General features: G+C 45.5%; 1 protein-coding gene across 1 annotated transcript in view; it reads right to left on the bottom strand.

The window, feature by feature from the left end:
• KIF5B (kinesin family member 5B) overlaps window positions 1–13173 on the bottom strand; it is a 79018-nt gene that overhangs the window by 41221 nt on the left and 24624 nt on the right. Inside the window, exons 2-7 of the mRNA XM_040434264.1 lie at window positions 9349–9436; window positions 5585–5658; window positions 5408–5512; window positions 4417–4465; window positions 3063–3118; window positions 2891–2978 (exon numbers count right to left, since the gene is read on the bottom strand). Of these exons, the coding sequence (XP_040290198.1) occupies window positions 2891–2978; window positions 3063–3118; window positions 4417–4465; window positions 5408–5512; window positions 5585–5658; window positions 9349–9436 (460 nt within the window). The remainder of the gene's footprint in view (window positions 1–2890; window positions 2979–3062; window positions 3119–4416; window positions 4466–5407; window positions 5513–5584; window positions 5659–9348; window positions 9437–13173) is intronic.

Below are 13173 nucleotides of genomic sequence, written 5' to 3'. Positions count from 1 at the left end.
AGACGAGCCTCCTCATCTCAGAGCGCCTGCGCCGAATCAACACGGGCGCGCGATTTTTGAAATGCCGACAGGGCTGGCCGGAGGAGGAGATCCCGGCTGGCCCTGTCAATCAACAAGAGGAGGGGGCGGATTTCTACAGCAACTACCAGCAAGTAGCCGCCCTACTTGCTGGTAGAGACCGAATTTGCATATGATAAAACTTCGTTTTTTGAATAAACTGCTGGATCAATGTAAGTAACACAATTATATTTTCATATATCGCTATATAACTAATTTAACTAACCCCAAAAAAAAAAACACACTTTAGTGGGATGACAGAAGCCCTTTAAGGGGTAACATGTAAATGTGTTGGAATGGCCTAGTCAAAGCTCAGATCACAGTCCAATAGAAAATCTGTGGTCAGACTTAGATCGCTGTTCACAAGCGCAAACCATCCAACCTGAAGGAGCTGGAGCAGTTTTGCAAGGAGGAATGGGCAAAAATCCCAGTGGTAAGATGTGGCAAGCTCATGGAGACTTATCCAAAGCGACTTGGGGCTGTGATTGCCACAAAAGGCGGCTCTACAAAGTATTGACTTTAGGGGGGTGAATAGTTATGCACATTGACTTTTTCTGTTATTTTGTCCTATTTGTTGTTTGCTTCACAATAAAAACTAAAAACAACATCTTCATAGTTGTCGGCATGTTCTGTAAATTAAATTATGCAAATCCTCAAACAATCAATGTTAATTCCAGGTTGTGAGGCACCAAAAAACAAAAAAAAGTCAAGGGGGGGTGAATACTTTTGCAAGGCACTGTATATATAAAATCCCCCACTTGCAGCAGTTTCCAGGCTCCCTTGCCTGCTCTCATGCTGGTCTCTAAAATCAGGCCTCAGGGGGGCCCTTATTTCCATATATTAGAAATCCATATTCTAAGGTGGGGTCTCCATGGCCCGATCAATAGCTTTGTCCAGTTTCAGCTGTTTTTAGACTTCTATGACCTTTTTCTTGTAGTTGCTGGTTGCGTCTCTTCTTAGGACACCTTACCATGGTAGACATATTAAGTACAACCATGCAACTTCTTTTATCAGTGGGCAGGAGGGGGATGTTTGGATATTTCTTGAGTGATGTAATGGCCATCCTTTCTTGTGTAGTCAAGTCGAATGGGGGCTGCAGACCTTTAAGACCAACTTGTTCAGCCTCATCTTGTGCTATTTTGTTGTTATGGATGGAGGGTTCTGTGGCTGAGATATTATCCACCACTGGGATGGTTTTGGGGGCAATAGCAAAGTTCAGCCCTTTAGCCACAATGTCCATCTCCAGCTGGGTAACAACCACATCAGACAGGTTCTTCCTCCACATTCCTTGGCTTTGTCACAGCTACTTCCCTTCATGTCCAGCTTAATTCCTCGTCTGTATGGCTTCTGTCAGTTTGGCCTCATGGAATGAAAACTCTGTTGTCTCTCCTTGCCCTTGGTGTGTTGAGCTAGCTGTGCGTGTTCTGCAAATTCCACCATTTCCAGGTCATGGTATATTAGCATTGATAAGTCAGAGGAACTGAAGACGTTTCCTTGAAGACGTTTCTCTAGTCATCTGACTGGTTTTCTCAATTAGAATCCAATTCATGACTGAAGTACAAGTCACCAGTATTAAATGCTAAAGAATTCTGGTACAAGCCATTCTAATTGGGAATGCCAGTCGGCTGACTAGTAAAACATCTTCAATGGAAAAAAAAAAATACAAGTCCAGTTGCTCTGACTTGTCATTACTGATGTACCATGACCTGGATAAAGAAGAACCGTCAGACACATATCACCCATGTCCTGCAGCTGAAAGCCACACAATTTGTTGCAGATTTGCCACAATATGTGCCAATAACCATAAATCGAATGCTGCAACACAATAGTGAAAAGTGCACTGGGAGAACAAAAGGTTTTCTCTTGAAAAGTGTGATTACAGATGAAGTCAAACCATTGTAATCACCAGGCTTAATGGAGTAATTTTTATATGTAAGAAAAACTGCAAACAACGACTGATGCCTGCAATTGGCGCCATTTTGACAAATGTGCTTCTGGTCTGGTCAATTAAACTTTGCTAAAGGCCTATTAGGAGGGAGCTTAGTCATTATTTATACGTCCGTGTCCAAGATTACATCCATGAGAATACAGCGTTTCATTCATGAAGGGTCCGGTGTTAGTCCGTGTTCCACGTGCAGTGCTAGGCTGAAAAGGGATTTTCAGAGCATCTCCTACCAATGGACATTGAAAATCACTGACAGAACACGAAGGACATTAGTGTTCTTTCACAGACCAATAGGCTTCAATGGGCCAAAAGTAGTGCATATTGTTATTCCACTAACCCATGGTCAATGGAAAACCACTGGTGTGAAGAAAAAAAACAAATCTACAGTCAAAGGATCAGTGTGAATAAGTCCTTACAGTGCAATCTGCAAATTAATTTCAAAGGGAATCTGTCAGCCATGAAACACTTCCCAACTGGAGCTAGCGGTGTACTGTGAAAGTGATGCAGAGTCCGGTAATGTCATTTTTATCTTCAGACTCACGTGCATTCTGATGCTGTGCTTCAACAAACCAGAAGTCAAATGCATTGAGGACTCCTGTGTTCACACACACAATGGACAGGACCAAAAGAGGAGTCCTCTCAATGCATTTTTACTGCTAGTTTGTGAGAGCGAAAGGTCAGAATGCAAGAGGGTATGAAGAAAAAAAAATATATATTACAAAATAGGACTGAGCGTTACTTACGCTATACACTGCTTACTCTAATTTGGCGGGTGTTTTGGAGCTGACAGATTCCCTTTAATGCACTCTGACTGGTATACAAGTATCTTACATAGAAACAGCAAGAATTCTGCACAGAGAACAGAAAGAAAATGGTGTGCGCGCTTACTTGTCACTGCTACATGTCTGTTCGATTTTCCTTCATCTATAGTATCCATAACTTCTTCAGGACTACATACAAAACGTTCAGTACAACCCTTTAGAGAGGAAAGCAAAAAAAGTTACAAGGACGCTGCAACAAAGCAGACAAAACAAAGGCAAAAATCGGCTGTAACACCCACCTTTACATACGGCACTCTATTTTTGTCTTCATGGACAGAAAGATTTATTTTTGACACTGAAATATAGGAGATAAAGCATCAGCTGTAAAGCGAGGACGTAGTTATTGCCCCAAGGCTTGTGTACAGAAGATAACATGGCTGGTCCTATCATATGAAGAAAAGCTGTTCTGACAGTATTGAAGCAGCAGAGATCAAACTCATCACACAGACCATTAGACTTCAAGAAAATTATGGTTTCAAAGTATCACATAAATGGCAATATTTCAGTGGGTTCCTTGTATTAAAACTAGAGTTCAAAGTGATTGGCGCACTCTCACACAGAGATCTCACACCTGCTAAAACAGGAGAGGACATTTGTTGGGGGGGTGGGGGGGGGGGAATCCTTTTGTCTGAGGGATCCAAGGATAAATAAATGTCCATAGGACTATCAAATGCTGGGTGAATCAAAGATTCCTTTTTTTTTGTCTGATTTTATTAACTTCCACAAACTACATACCTTCCTTATCCCTCATATCAGCTTTAAAGGGGTTTTACTCTGAGTTAAATATTGATGACCCATTCTCTAATCAACATCTCATCAGTGGGGGAATACCACCACCAGGACCCCTGCAGATCAGCAGTTGGAAGGGCCTATTCCTTGGCCAGTGACATACCCACCGGTCTCATGGTCTTTCTGCAGCTCAATCCCAGTCCAGTGAATTCAGTATGGAATGTACGCCGCTGTTCTAAGTATACGATGAAGAAGCTGCAGCATTAGTCCAAATGCTGTTTCCCATTCACACAGCGGATCGTTGTGGTTTAAGGAGCTGGACCTCACCAATTGGATATTTATGATCTATCCCGGGGCGAACCCCTTTAAAGCCGATATGAACCCAGACATATCCCCATTTTCGCCCCCAGTGATATGAAATGCTGTCCTTTGCCCTGCGTTGAATTGAGCAGGGAAAATACTTTGAGATCCGGTGACGTTCTGGGCTCTCCATCGGGACTGCTAGGTGAAGGCTTCTTCCCTGTAACGTCACAGGCACTAATAGGCGGGCTTTAGCAATGCCCTAGCCTGTAAAACGGCTAGGGCAGTGCTAAAGCCCGCCAATCAGAACCGGTGATGTCATCTGACGTCCCCGTTGCTACTAGAGGCTCATTTGCATATATTAAAACATTGTTTTTCTCAGTAATGCGGACAGATATGAACATGGGACCAACACAGATGCCTTCAGCGGCCAAGTGCACATGTAACAGGTCAGCCAGTGTCATAGGGACAAATCTGCTGACAGATGCAGTTTAGAAGGATGATGTAGTATCATTCTGAAAAGTCTAACTAGTAACCCCACACAGACTAGTAATTAACACTTACCATCCAGTAAATCTCTTATCTTGTCCAAATAGATTTCAAAATATGACACCTAAACAAAATTAAAATACACTTCAAATTCTACAAAACCACTAAATATATAGAGAGGCATCAATAATTCATTACAGAAGATCGGAGAGTAAAATGGATTGAGACAGCATGAATCAACTCCCTATAAACTCCCTATAATGCTGACCCCCTAGGAAATGCACACTAGAAAATGAGAGCACTTTATGCACTCTCACTATGAAATAATTGGGTTTAGTACCCTTAACGAGGACTTTTCATGGGATTATGGGTTATAAACTAGTATGCTTACCAGATAGGGCAGCCCCTACAGATGCCAGCACTTTTTTTCCCCAATACCCCCCTGCTCTGGCGCTGTGTCCCCCACTGTTTTTGGCACCTCATATGTTAGCTTAGAGTATCAGTACAGGGAGGAGGAGGAGACAGGTTTCTCAATGGGCGTCTCCTACCTGTAGCGTAGTGCGGTCCAATCGCAGCAGAGCGTAACAGCCAAAAAAAAAAAAAAAACAACAGCTCACCTTCTCCTCTGGCTGCGATACTGTCAGCTGCGAATGGACTGCGCTACAGCCAGGGAGAAAGACGTCCAATGAGAAACCCGGCAGTCTCCTCCCTGTACCAATGCTCTAAATTAACATACTGGGCACAAAAAACAGTGGGGGACACAGCGCTGGAATGGAGGAGTATTTTAAAGAGAAAAAAAAAGTGCTGGCATCTGTAGGGGCCGCACTATCTGGTAAGCATACCAGTTTCTAACATATAAACCCATGAAAGGTCCTCATTAAACAGATTTCCAGTGTCATCTCTGTAAAATCAGCTCACAAAGTAGCAACACTATTCATTGGGATAATAATTCTGTCAGGCGCTCCATGATCAAACAGAGTTATAGGCAAAACGGTTATATAATAGGATGTGAAATATACATACGCAGCTTTTTATGGATGATCACTAATCCATATTTTCTCATTACCTTTATATGAAACTCCAGGTTCTCATCCATGGAGTAAATGTAGTTAAATATATCCTGAACTATCCTGGGAATGATCCCCATCCCATCTGGATCATGCAACTTCCCCTGAAAAAGAAAACCATCATTTATTAATACACATCACCAGATCCTTGTGGCGGTAAAAGGCAACAGATTTACCTCCATAGTGTGGGTCTTTCCAGAAGAGGTCTGTCCATAAGCAAATATTGTACCATTGTAGCCTTCAAGTACATCTGGAAAACAAAACAATGGCCAAATATTATAGATCTACAGACTCAGTGTGAAAGTCATTGATACGACCCCTTCTGCCTATACTGCCAGAATCGGAGATATTTCAGATACATTTACGATCATGCGCCTATAGAGACCTCTGTAGCTGACACATTTAGGGCACAGTCACACGCAGCAGTAACCGGGCTGCTGAACGCAGAGGACTGTGGTTTTTGTCACCGCTGTTAGGCCTCCTGTACACAACCGTTTCCCCCCCCGAAAACCGAAACCGAAACGGCCTTTTTGCCCAAATACTTTTAAAATACTTTTTTTATTAATGATTTTATTAATAATTCTTTTTCATGAATGAAATTCATCTGTGGGTGGCGCTGTTATGGAGAGGGGGATCTGTGGGTGGCGCTGTTATGGAGAGGGGGGATCTGTGGGTGGCGCTGTTATGGAGAGGGGGGATCTGTGGGTGGCGCTGTTATGGAGAGGGGGATCTGTGGGTGGCGCTGTTATGGAGAGGGGGATCTGTGGGTGGCGCTGTTATGGAGAGGGGGATCTGTGGGTGGCGCTGTTATGGAGAGGGGGATCTGTGGGTGGCGCTGTTATGGAGAGGGGGATCTGTGGGTGGCGCTGTTATGGAGAGGGGGATCTGTGGGTGGCGCTGTTATGGAGAGGGGGATCTGTGGGTGGCGCTGTTATGGAGAGGGGGATCTGTGGGTGGCGCTGTTATGGAGAGGGGGATCTGTGGGTGGCGCTGTTATGGAGAGGGGGATCTGTGGGTGGCGCTGTTATGGAGAGGGGGATCTGTGGGTGGCGCTGTTATGGAGAGGGGGATCTGTGGGTGGCGCTGTTATGGAGAGGGGGATCTGTGGGTGGCGCTGTTATGGAGAGGGGGATCTGTGGGTGGCGCTGTTATGGAGCGGGGGATCTGTGGGTGGCGCTGTTATGGAGAGGGGGATCTGTGGGTGGCGCTGTTATGGAGAGGGGGATCTGTGGGTGGCGCTGTTATGGAGAGGGGGATCTGTGGGTGGCGCTGTTATGGAGAGGGGGATCTGTGGGTGGCGCTGTTATGGAGAGGGGGATCTGTGGGTGGCGCTGTTATGGAGAGGGGGATCTGTGGGTGGCGCTGTTATGGAGAGGGGGATCTGTGGGTGGCGCTGTTATGGAGAGGGGGATCTGTGGGTGGCGCTGTTATGGAGAGGGGGATCTGTGGGTGGCGCTGTTATGGAGAGGGGGATCTGTGGGTGGCGCTGTTATGGAGAGGGGGATCTGTGGGTGGCGCTGTTATGGAGAGGGGGATCTGTGGGTGGCGCTGTTATGGAGAGGGGGATCTGTGGGTGGCGCTGTTATGGAGAGGGGGATCTGTGGGTGGCGCTGTTATGGAGAGGGGGATCTGTGGGTGGCGCTGTTATGGAGAGGGGGATCTGTGGGTGGCGCTGTTATGGAGAGGGGGCTCTGTGGGTGGCGCTGTTATGGAGAGGGGGCTCTGTGGGTGGCGCTGTTATGGAGAGGGGGCTCTGTGGGTGGCGCTGTTATGGAGAGGGGGATCTGTGGGTGGCGCTGTTATGGAGAGGGGGATCTGTGGGTGGCGCTGTTATGGAGAGGGGGATCTGTGGGTGGCGCTGTTATGGAGAGGGGGATCTGTGGGTGGCGCTGTTATGGAGAGGGGGATCTGTGGGTGGCGCTGTTATGGAGAGGGGGATCTGTGGGTGGCGCTGTTATGGAGAGGGGGATCTGTGGGTGGCGCTGTTATGGAGAGGGGGATCTGTGGGTGGCGCTGTTATGGAGAGGGGGATCTGTGGGTGGCGCTGTTATGGAGAGGGGGATCTGTGGGTGGCGCTGTTATGGAGAGGGGGATCTGTGGGTGGCGCTGTTATGGAGAGGGGGATCTGTGGGTGGCGCTGTTATGGAAAGGGGGCTCTGTGGGTGGCGCTGTTATGGAGAGGGGGCTCTGTGGGTGGCGCTGTTATGGAGAGGGGGATCTGTGGGTGGCGCTGTTATGGAGAGGGGGATCTGTGGGTGGCGCTGTTATGGAGAGGGGGATCTGTGGGTGGCGCTGTTATGGAGAGGGGGATCTGTGGGTGGCGCTGTTATGGAGAGGGGGATCTGTGCACTGTTATGGAAAGGGGATATGTGCACTGTTATGGGCATAACAGTGCACAGATCCCTTTCCCCATAACAGTGCACAGATCCCTTTCCCCATAACAGTGCACAGATTCCCCCCTCCCCATAGCAGTGCCATAGACCGATCCCCCTACCCATAACAGCCCCGGCCCTGCTGCTCACAGCATCACTCACTGCATCTTTATTTTACCTTACAATCGTGACGCTCCAGTAACAACTCTGCAGGCAGAGCGGCGGCGTAACGTCACTTACTCACGTGACGCACCTGCTCCGCCCACTTTATGAATGAAGGAGGCGGAGCAGGCGCGTCACGTGAGTAAGTGACGTTACGCCGCCCTCCGCTCTGCCTGCAGAGTTGTTAGTTACTGGAGCCTCACGATTGTAAGGTAAAATTAAGATGCAGTGACAAAGTAAACCGCCCGCCCGCAGATGGTGGGTGACAAATCCCACACCCCATATTTTCGGCCGATATGTAACAATATCGGCCGAAGTGGATTAGGTGCATTTTCGGCCGATATTTTCGGCTGCCGGAATTTCGGTGCACCCCTAATTTTCGTTATTTGTTAGAGTGGTTGAATTATATAATGTAAGGCTACTTTCACACTTGCGTTTGGGTTTCCGCTTGTGAGATCAGTTTGAGGGCTCTCACAAGCGGCCCCGAACGGATCCGTTCATCCCCAATGCATTCTGAATGGATAAGGATCCGTTCAGAATGCATCAGTTTGGCTCAGTTGCGCCTCCATTCCGCTCTGGAGGCAGACACCAAAACGCAGCTTTAGGCTACTTTCACACTTGTGTTCGGAGCGGATCCGTCTGGTGTCTGCACAGACGGATCTGCTCCTATAATGCAAACGATGGTATCCGTTCAGAACGGATCCGTCTGCATTATATTTCACAAAAAAATCTAAGTGTGAAAGTTAGTCAGACGGATCCGTCCAGACTTTGCATTGAAAGTCAATGGGGGACGGATCCGTTTGAAAAATTGCACTGCAAGCTGCGTTCGGTTGTCCGCCTGCTGAGCGGGACGGAGGCCAAGCTGAGCCAGACTGAGGCATTCTGAGCGGATCCGCATCCATTTAGAATGCATTGGGGCTGGACGGATGCGTTCGGGGCCGATTGTGAGACCCTTCAAACGGAGCTCACAAGCGGAACCCCGAACGCAAGTGTGAAAGTAGCCTTAGTGAGTGGAGAATAATTTGTTGTTATAACATCTGGTTTTCAGTTATTAATTCATGTATATCCATACAAAAAGACACACGTGTATATGTGCATATACATACACACCCGTGAATGTCCTACATACATATCCATACATTAACAACTACAAATAATTATATAAGTCAACACTCAAGTGATATTAAAATTAATAAAAGGGATAGGTTGGACATGCCGATATGAGTTAATGAATAGTTAATAACATTGATTTTAAATATGAATATAAACATGTGCACAGGCATTAAGTAACATAACTAAACAACAGTTCGAATACATGTGCATATGTGTAAAAACGCGCACCCACATCCGCACACATATGCATTCATACATCCACAGCCTGTGCTTTTTCACAGTTTACCCCTTACCTTTAACAATTGCTCTTGCACATGCATTGTAAACTTGTTCTTGGCTTGTGTTGGACTGGAACACACGGTCAAAGTTGTAAGGTTTGGACTATAAAAGAGAAAAAAAAAAAAAAAAAAAAAAAAAAAAAAGGAACATAAGACAGGGCCAAAATATACAAGTAGAACCTCAAGATAGATCTCTATCTCTATATATATATATTCAAATATTATATAAGGATCGGATCACTGGGATAAGAAGTACAAAGGGCAAGTGAAAAGCTGCTCATTTTTATTTATATAGTTATATTTTTTAAGATCAAAGTCCCATGTAAGTGCCCCTTTAAAAAGGAACCCGTTAGAAAATTTAGGAGCATTTAACCACCAGCATGCCACTATGTAGCTGTGGTAAAGGGTCCCAAATCTGTCCATCTGCCGCTGCAAAGTATAGTAAATTAAGATCTTAACACCTTCAGCAACACTGAGTGCATGGGCATTGCTTTAAAGAGGAGCTGTCACCTGTCCTGACATGTCTGCTTTATGTAACAATTCTGGAGCATCTATTCTTATGGATCTATGATGTGCCGTTCCTTTATTATTTGTACTAGAAGTTATGAATGAATTTCTAGCAGTCTGCAGTAAGGGTACAGAGGGGCGTTAATCAGTTGGGGGTGTGTAACTGCCTAGTGTGACAATAGCAGCACTGAACAAATAGAGTGAGACTGTTTAACGACACAATCCTAACTGGTTACCTCCCCTCTGTACCCTTACTGCAGACTGCTAGCAATTCATTGATGACTTCTAGTAGAAATAATAAAGGAACGGCACAACATACAGACATAAGAATAGATGCTCCAGAATTGTTATTACATGGGGAATGTATGTAGCTATTAAAACAGGCAGGTCAGGAGCGGTGACAGGTCCTCTTTAAAGGCTATGTAGAACTTTGGGGCAATGTTTCTTATTGAATTGTACTCATTTTGAGCTAAAAATCATTTTTTCAAATTTGTATTTATAAATAAAAAAAAATGTAACCCCTTTCTCTGTACAGCCTTGAGATTCTCTATTAGAAGGCTCTGTACTTTTAGTCTGTTCCATCAGGCAGCTCCTAATCCCTGACCTCCTAAACACTCATTACAGCTCAATTGTCATCTTACTGATAAGAATAGAGCTTAAATAAAGTGTTTATGACCTTTTAGTAATTTAGAGAGATTTATTAGATGACTGGCACTGAAACTGACAAACTTTTAAATACATAAAAGGTAAAAGAGGAGAGAATATTTAAAAGAATAAAAACTGCTACAAGAGGACAGTTTTAAATTAGAGGGGCAAAGGTTTAAAAGTAATATCAGGAAGTATTACTTTACTGAGAGAGTAGTGGATGCATGGAATAGCCTTCCTGCAGAAGTGGTAGCTGCAAATACAGTGAAGGAGTTTAAGCATGCATGGGATAGGCATAAGGCCATCCTTCATATAAGATAGGGCCAGGGGCTATTCATAGTATTCAGTATATTGGGCAGACTAGATGGGCCAAATTATTTTTTTTTCCAATTGGTCTTTATTTTTGTCTAATAGAAACATAGAATGAGTCATTCTATGTTTCTATTAGACAAAAATAAAGACCAATTGAAAAAAAAAAAAAAAAAAGTACATAGTCTATAGTGAAGCCTGCTCATGCACCTAAGGCTAGTTTCACACTAGCGGCACGGACCTCCGGCAGGCTGTTCAGGCGGGTGAACAGCCTGTCGGATCCGTCCTGCCACTAGTGAACGCGTGCCCCCGGACTATCGCTCCGGCCCCATTGACTATAATGGGGGTGGCGTTCTGGCGGCAGAGCATGCAGAGAGGCCGCCGGAATAGAATTACGGCATGTACTTTTATTCCGGCGGCCTCTCGGCATGCGCTAATGTGCTGCCATTATAGTCAATGAGACCAGAGCGGTAGTCCGGGGGCACACGTTCACTAGTGGCAGGATGGATCCGACAGGCTGTACACCCGCTGGTGGTCATCCGTGCCACCAGTGTGAAAGTACCCTAATGTTGCTGAAGAGGGGGGGGGGGGGCAGGTGGCATTAATATGGACAGATTTCAGACTCAAACCTCAGCTGGTAACATCATTCTGGTGGTTCAGTGGCACCAAACCCTGTGACAGGTCCCCGTTAAGCTGTATAATAGCGGGAGAAAACATGTTGAGTACACAGATATCCAGGAGATTACAGCTGTGCTGTACAGGGATATATTAGCTCCTAGCTTTCATCTGCATGCCCCTCTGTGTACAAGTTATAGCTGTAATTAAAAGGAGCCATAGAAAGCATTAGAGGATGGAAAACACGCAAGCGATCAATACAGCAGCCTGGTTACAGAGGGCAGAGAAATTAGGTTCCACCGAAGGATGAGCTCTGTTACTCTCAGTGATTGTTTAATTCTTCTAATTGTGTAAATGTACTGCGGAGCGCAGATAATAATCAGCCATAAAGTATCAGGTGCAAAGCGGCTTTCATCCTGATAATTCTCTGCATATTTTCCGGGTTGCAGGTGGGTCTCCACCAGGTACCATCTGGCAATGCCGGACCCAGAGAACTCCGGTACGCTGTTCCCTGCTGGATCTAGTCTCAGAGATTCTTGGGACTGGACGGACGTCAGTATGTGGAGATCAGGATTTCTGCTCATCTACCCTAGCAGCTATCTAGTATATACGACTACAGTAAGGTCTGTTTCACACAAGCAGGTTTTCCATCCGGACGTGATGCATGTGGTGATCACATAGCATCCAGACTGAATCCTGACCACCTTTACATTTAGGGGGGGGGGGAAAAAAAAAAAAAAAAAAAAAAAAAATCGCAGCAGGTTCTATATTCTGCATTTTTCACACAGCTCTGGCTCCATAGAAATTAAAGGGGCTTGTGCGAAAAACGAAAGGCAACCGGATACAATGCTTTTTTTTTTTTACTTGGTTGCTGGGAGATACAGATGGTTATTCTTCATATTTTCTTCAAGTGCGCGAAAAACACAAAACTGATTGATTTTTCTGTGCAGATTCAAACACTGGATGTAATCACAGACAAAACTGATTGAACTTGCGTCTAAAAACATCAGTTTTTCACTGAACAGACACTGACTAGGTATGAGCGAACCCGAACTTTACAGGTTCAGGGTGCGGACAGCAGAGGAATCCCACTATGGATTCCATTATAACGGAATTCTATGTCTGAATGCAAAATGGAAGCCTTTAAGAGACATTCCGTTTTGATCCATCCCAATAGAAGTCTATGGCCAAGCATAAGGGATCCGTCTGGTTTCCATTATGCAGGACTTTGTTTTCCGTCCTGCATAACAGAAACCAGACGGATCCTCTATGCTTGGCCATAGACTTCTATTATGACAGTAACTGGCATGAAATCGGCGCATGCGCACTGCATATCTGTGCCTCTGCCCACAGTGAGCAGAACACTGCACATGCCCGAGCCCGGCAGCGACGCACAAACGGCCTATAGGGAAATCTGATGTCACAGGGCTGGCCGAAGTTTACTAAGGGGTGGAGTCAGGCGCGAGTGAGGCAGGGGAACTTGGGCACTTTCAGCAAACTCTCCGCCCCTAGGCACTTGGGATGGCTCATTAACATATCAAAAACTACTTTTTGGGCGATTTGGATGATCTGAAAAAAGAAACAAAGATACCATCTGTGTCATTTCTTTGTGTCCCACTGAACTATGATCGGTTTAAAACCGGTCAGGTTGGTGACAGACTCACTTTAAAGGATTTCATTATAATAGAATCCATAACGGGATTCCTCCACTGCCCGAACGCCAGACCTGTAAAGTTCGGGTTCACTCATCCCTAACCCCGACAC

The sequence above is a fragment of the Bufo bufo genome, chromosome 5, assembly GCF_905171765.1.
Source record: "Bufo bufo chromosome 5, aBufBuf1.1, whole genome shotgun sequence".
Classification (NCBI taxonomy): domain Eukaryota; kingdom Metazoa; phylum Chordata; class Amphibia; order Anura; family Bufonidae; genus Bufo; species Bufo bufo.
Note: the sequence above shows the minus strand (reverse complement) of the source record. Positions and strands in the feature narration are given on the sequence as shown.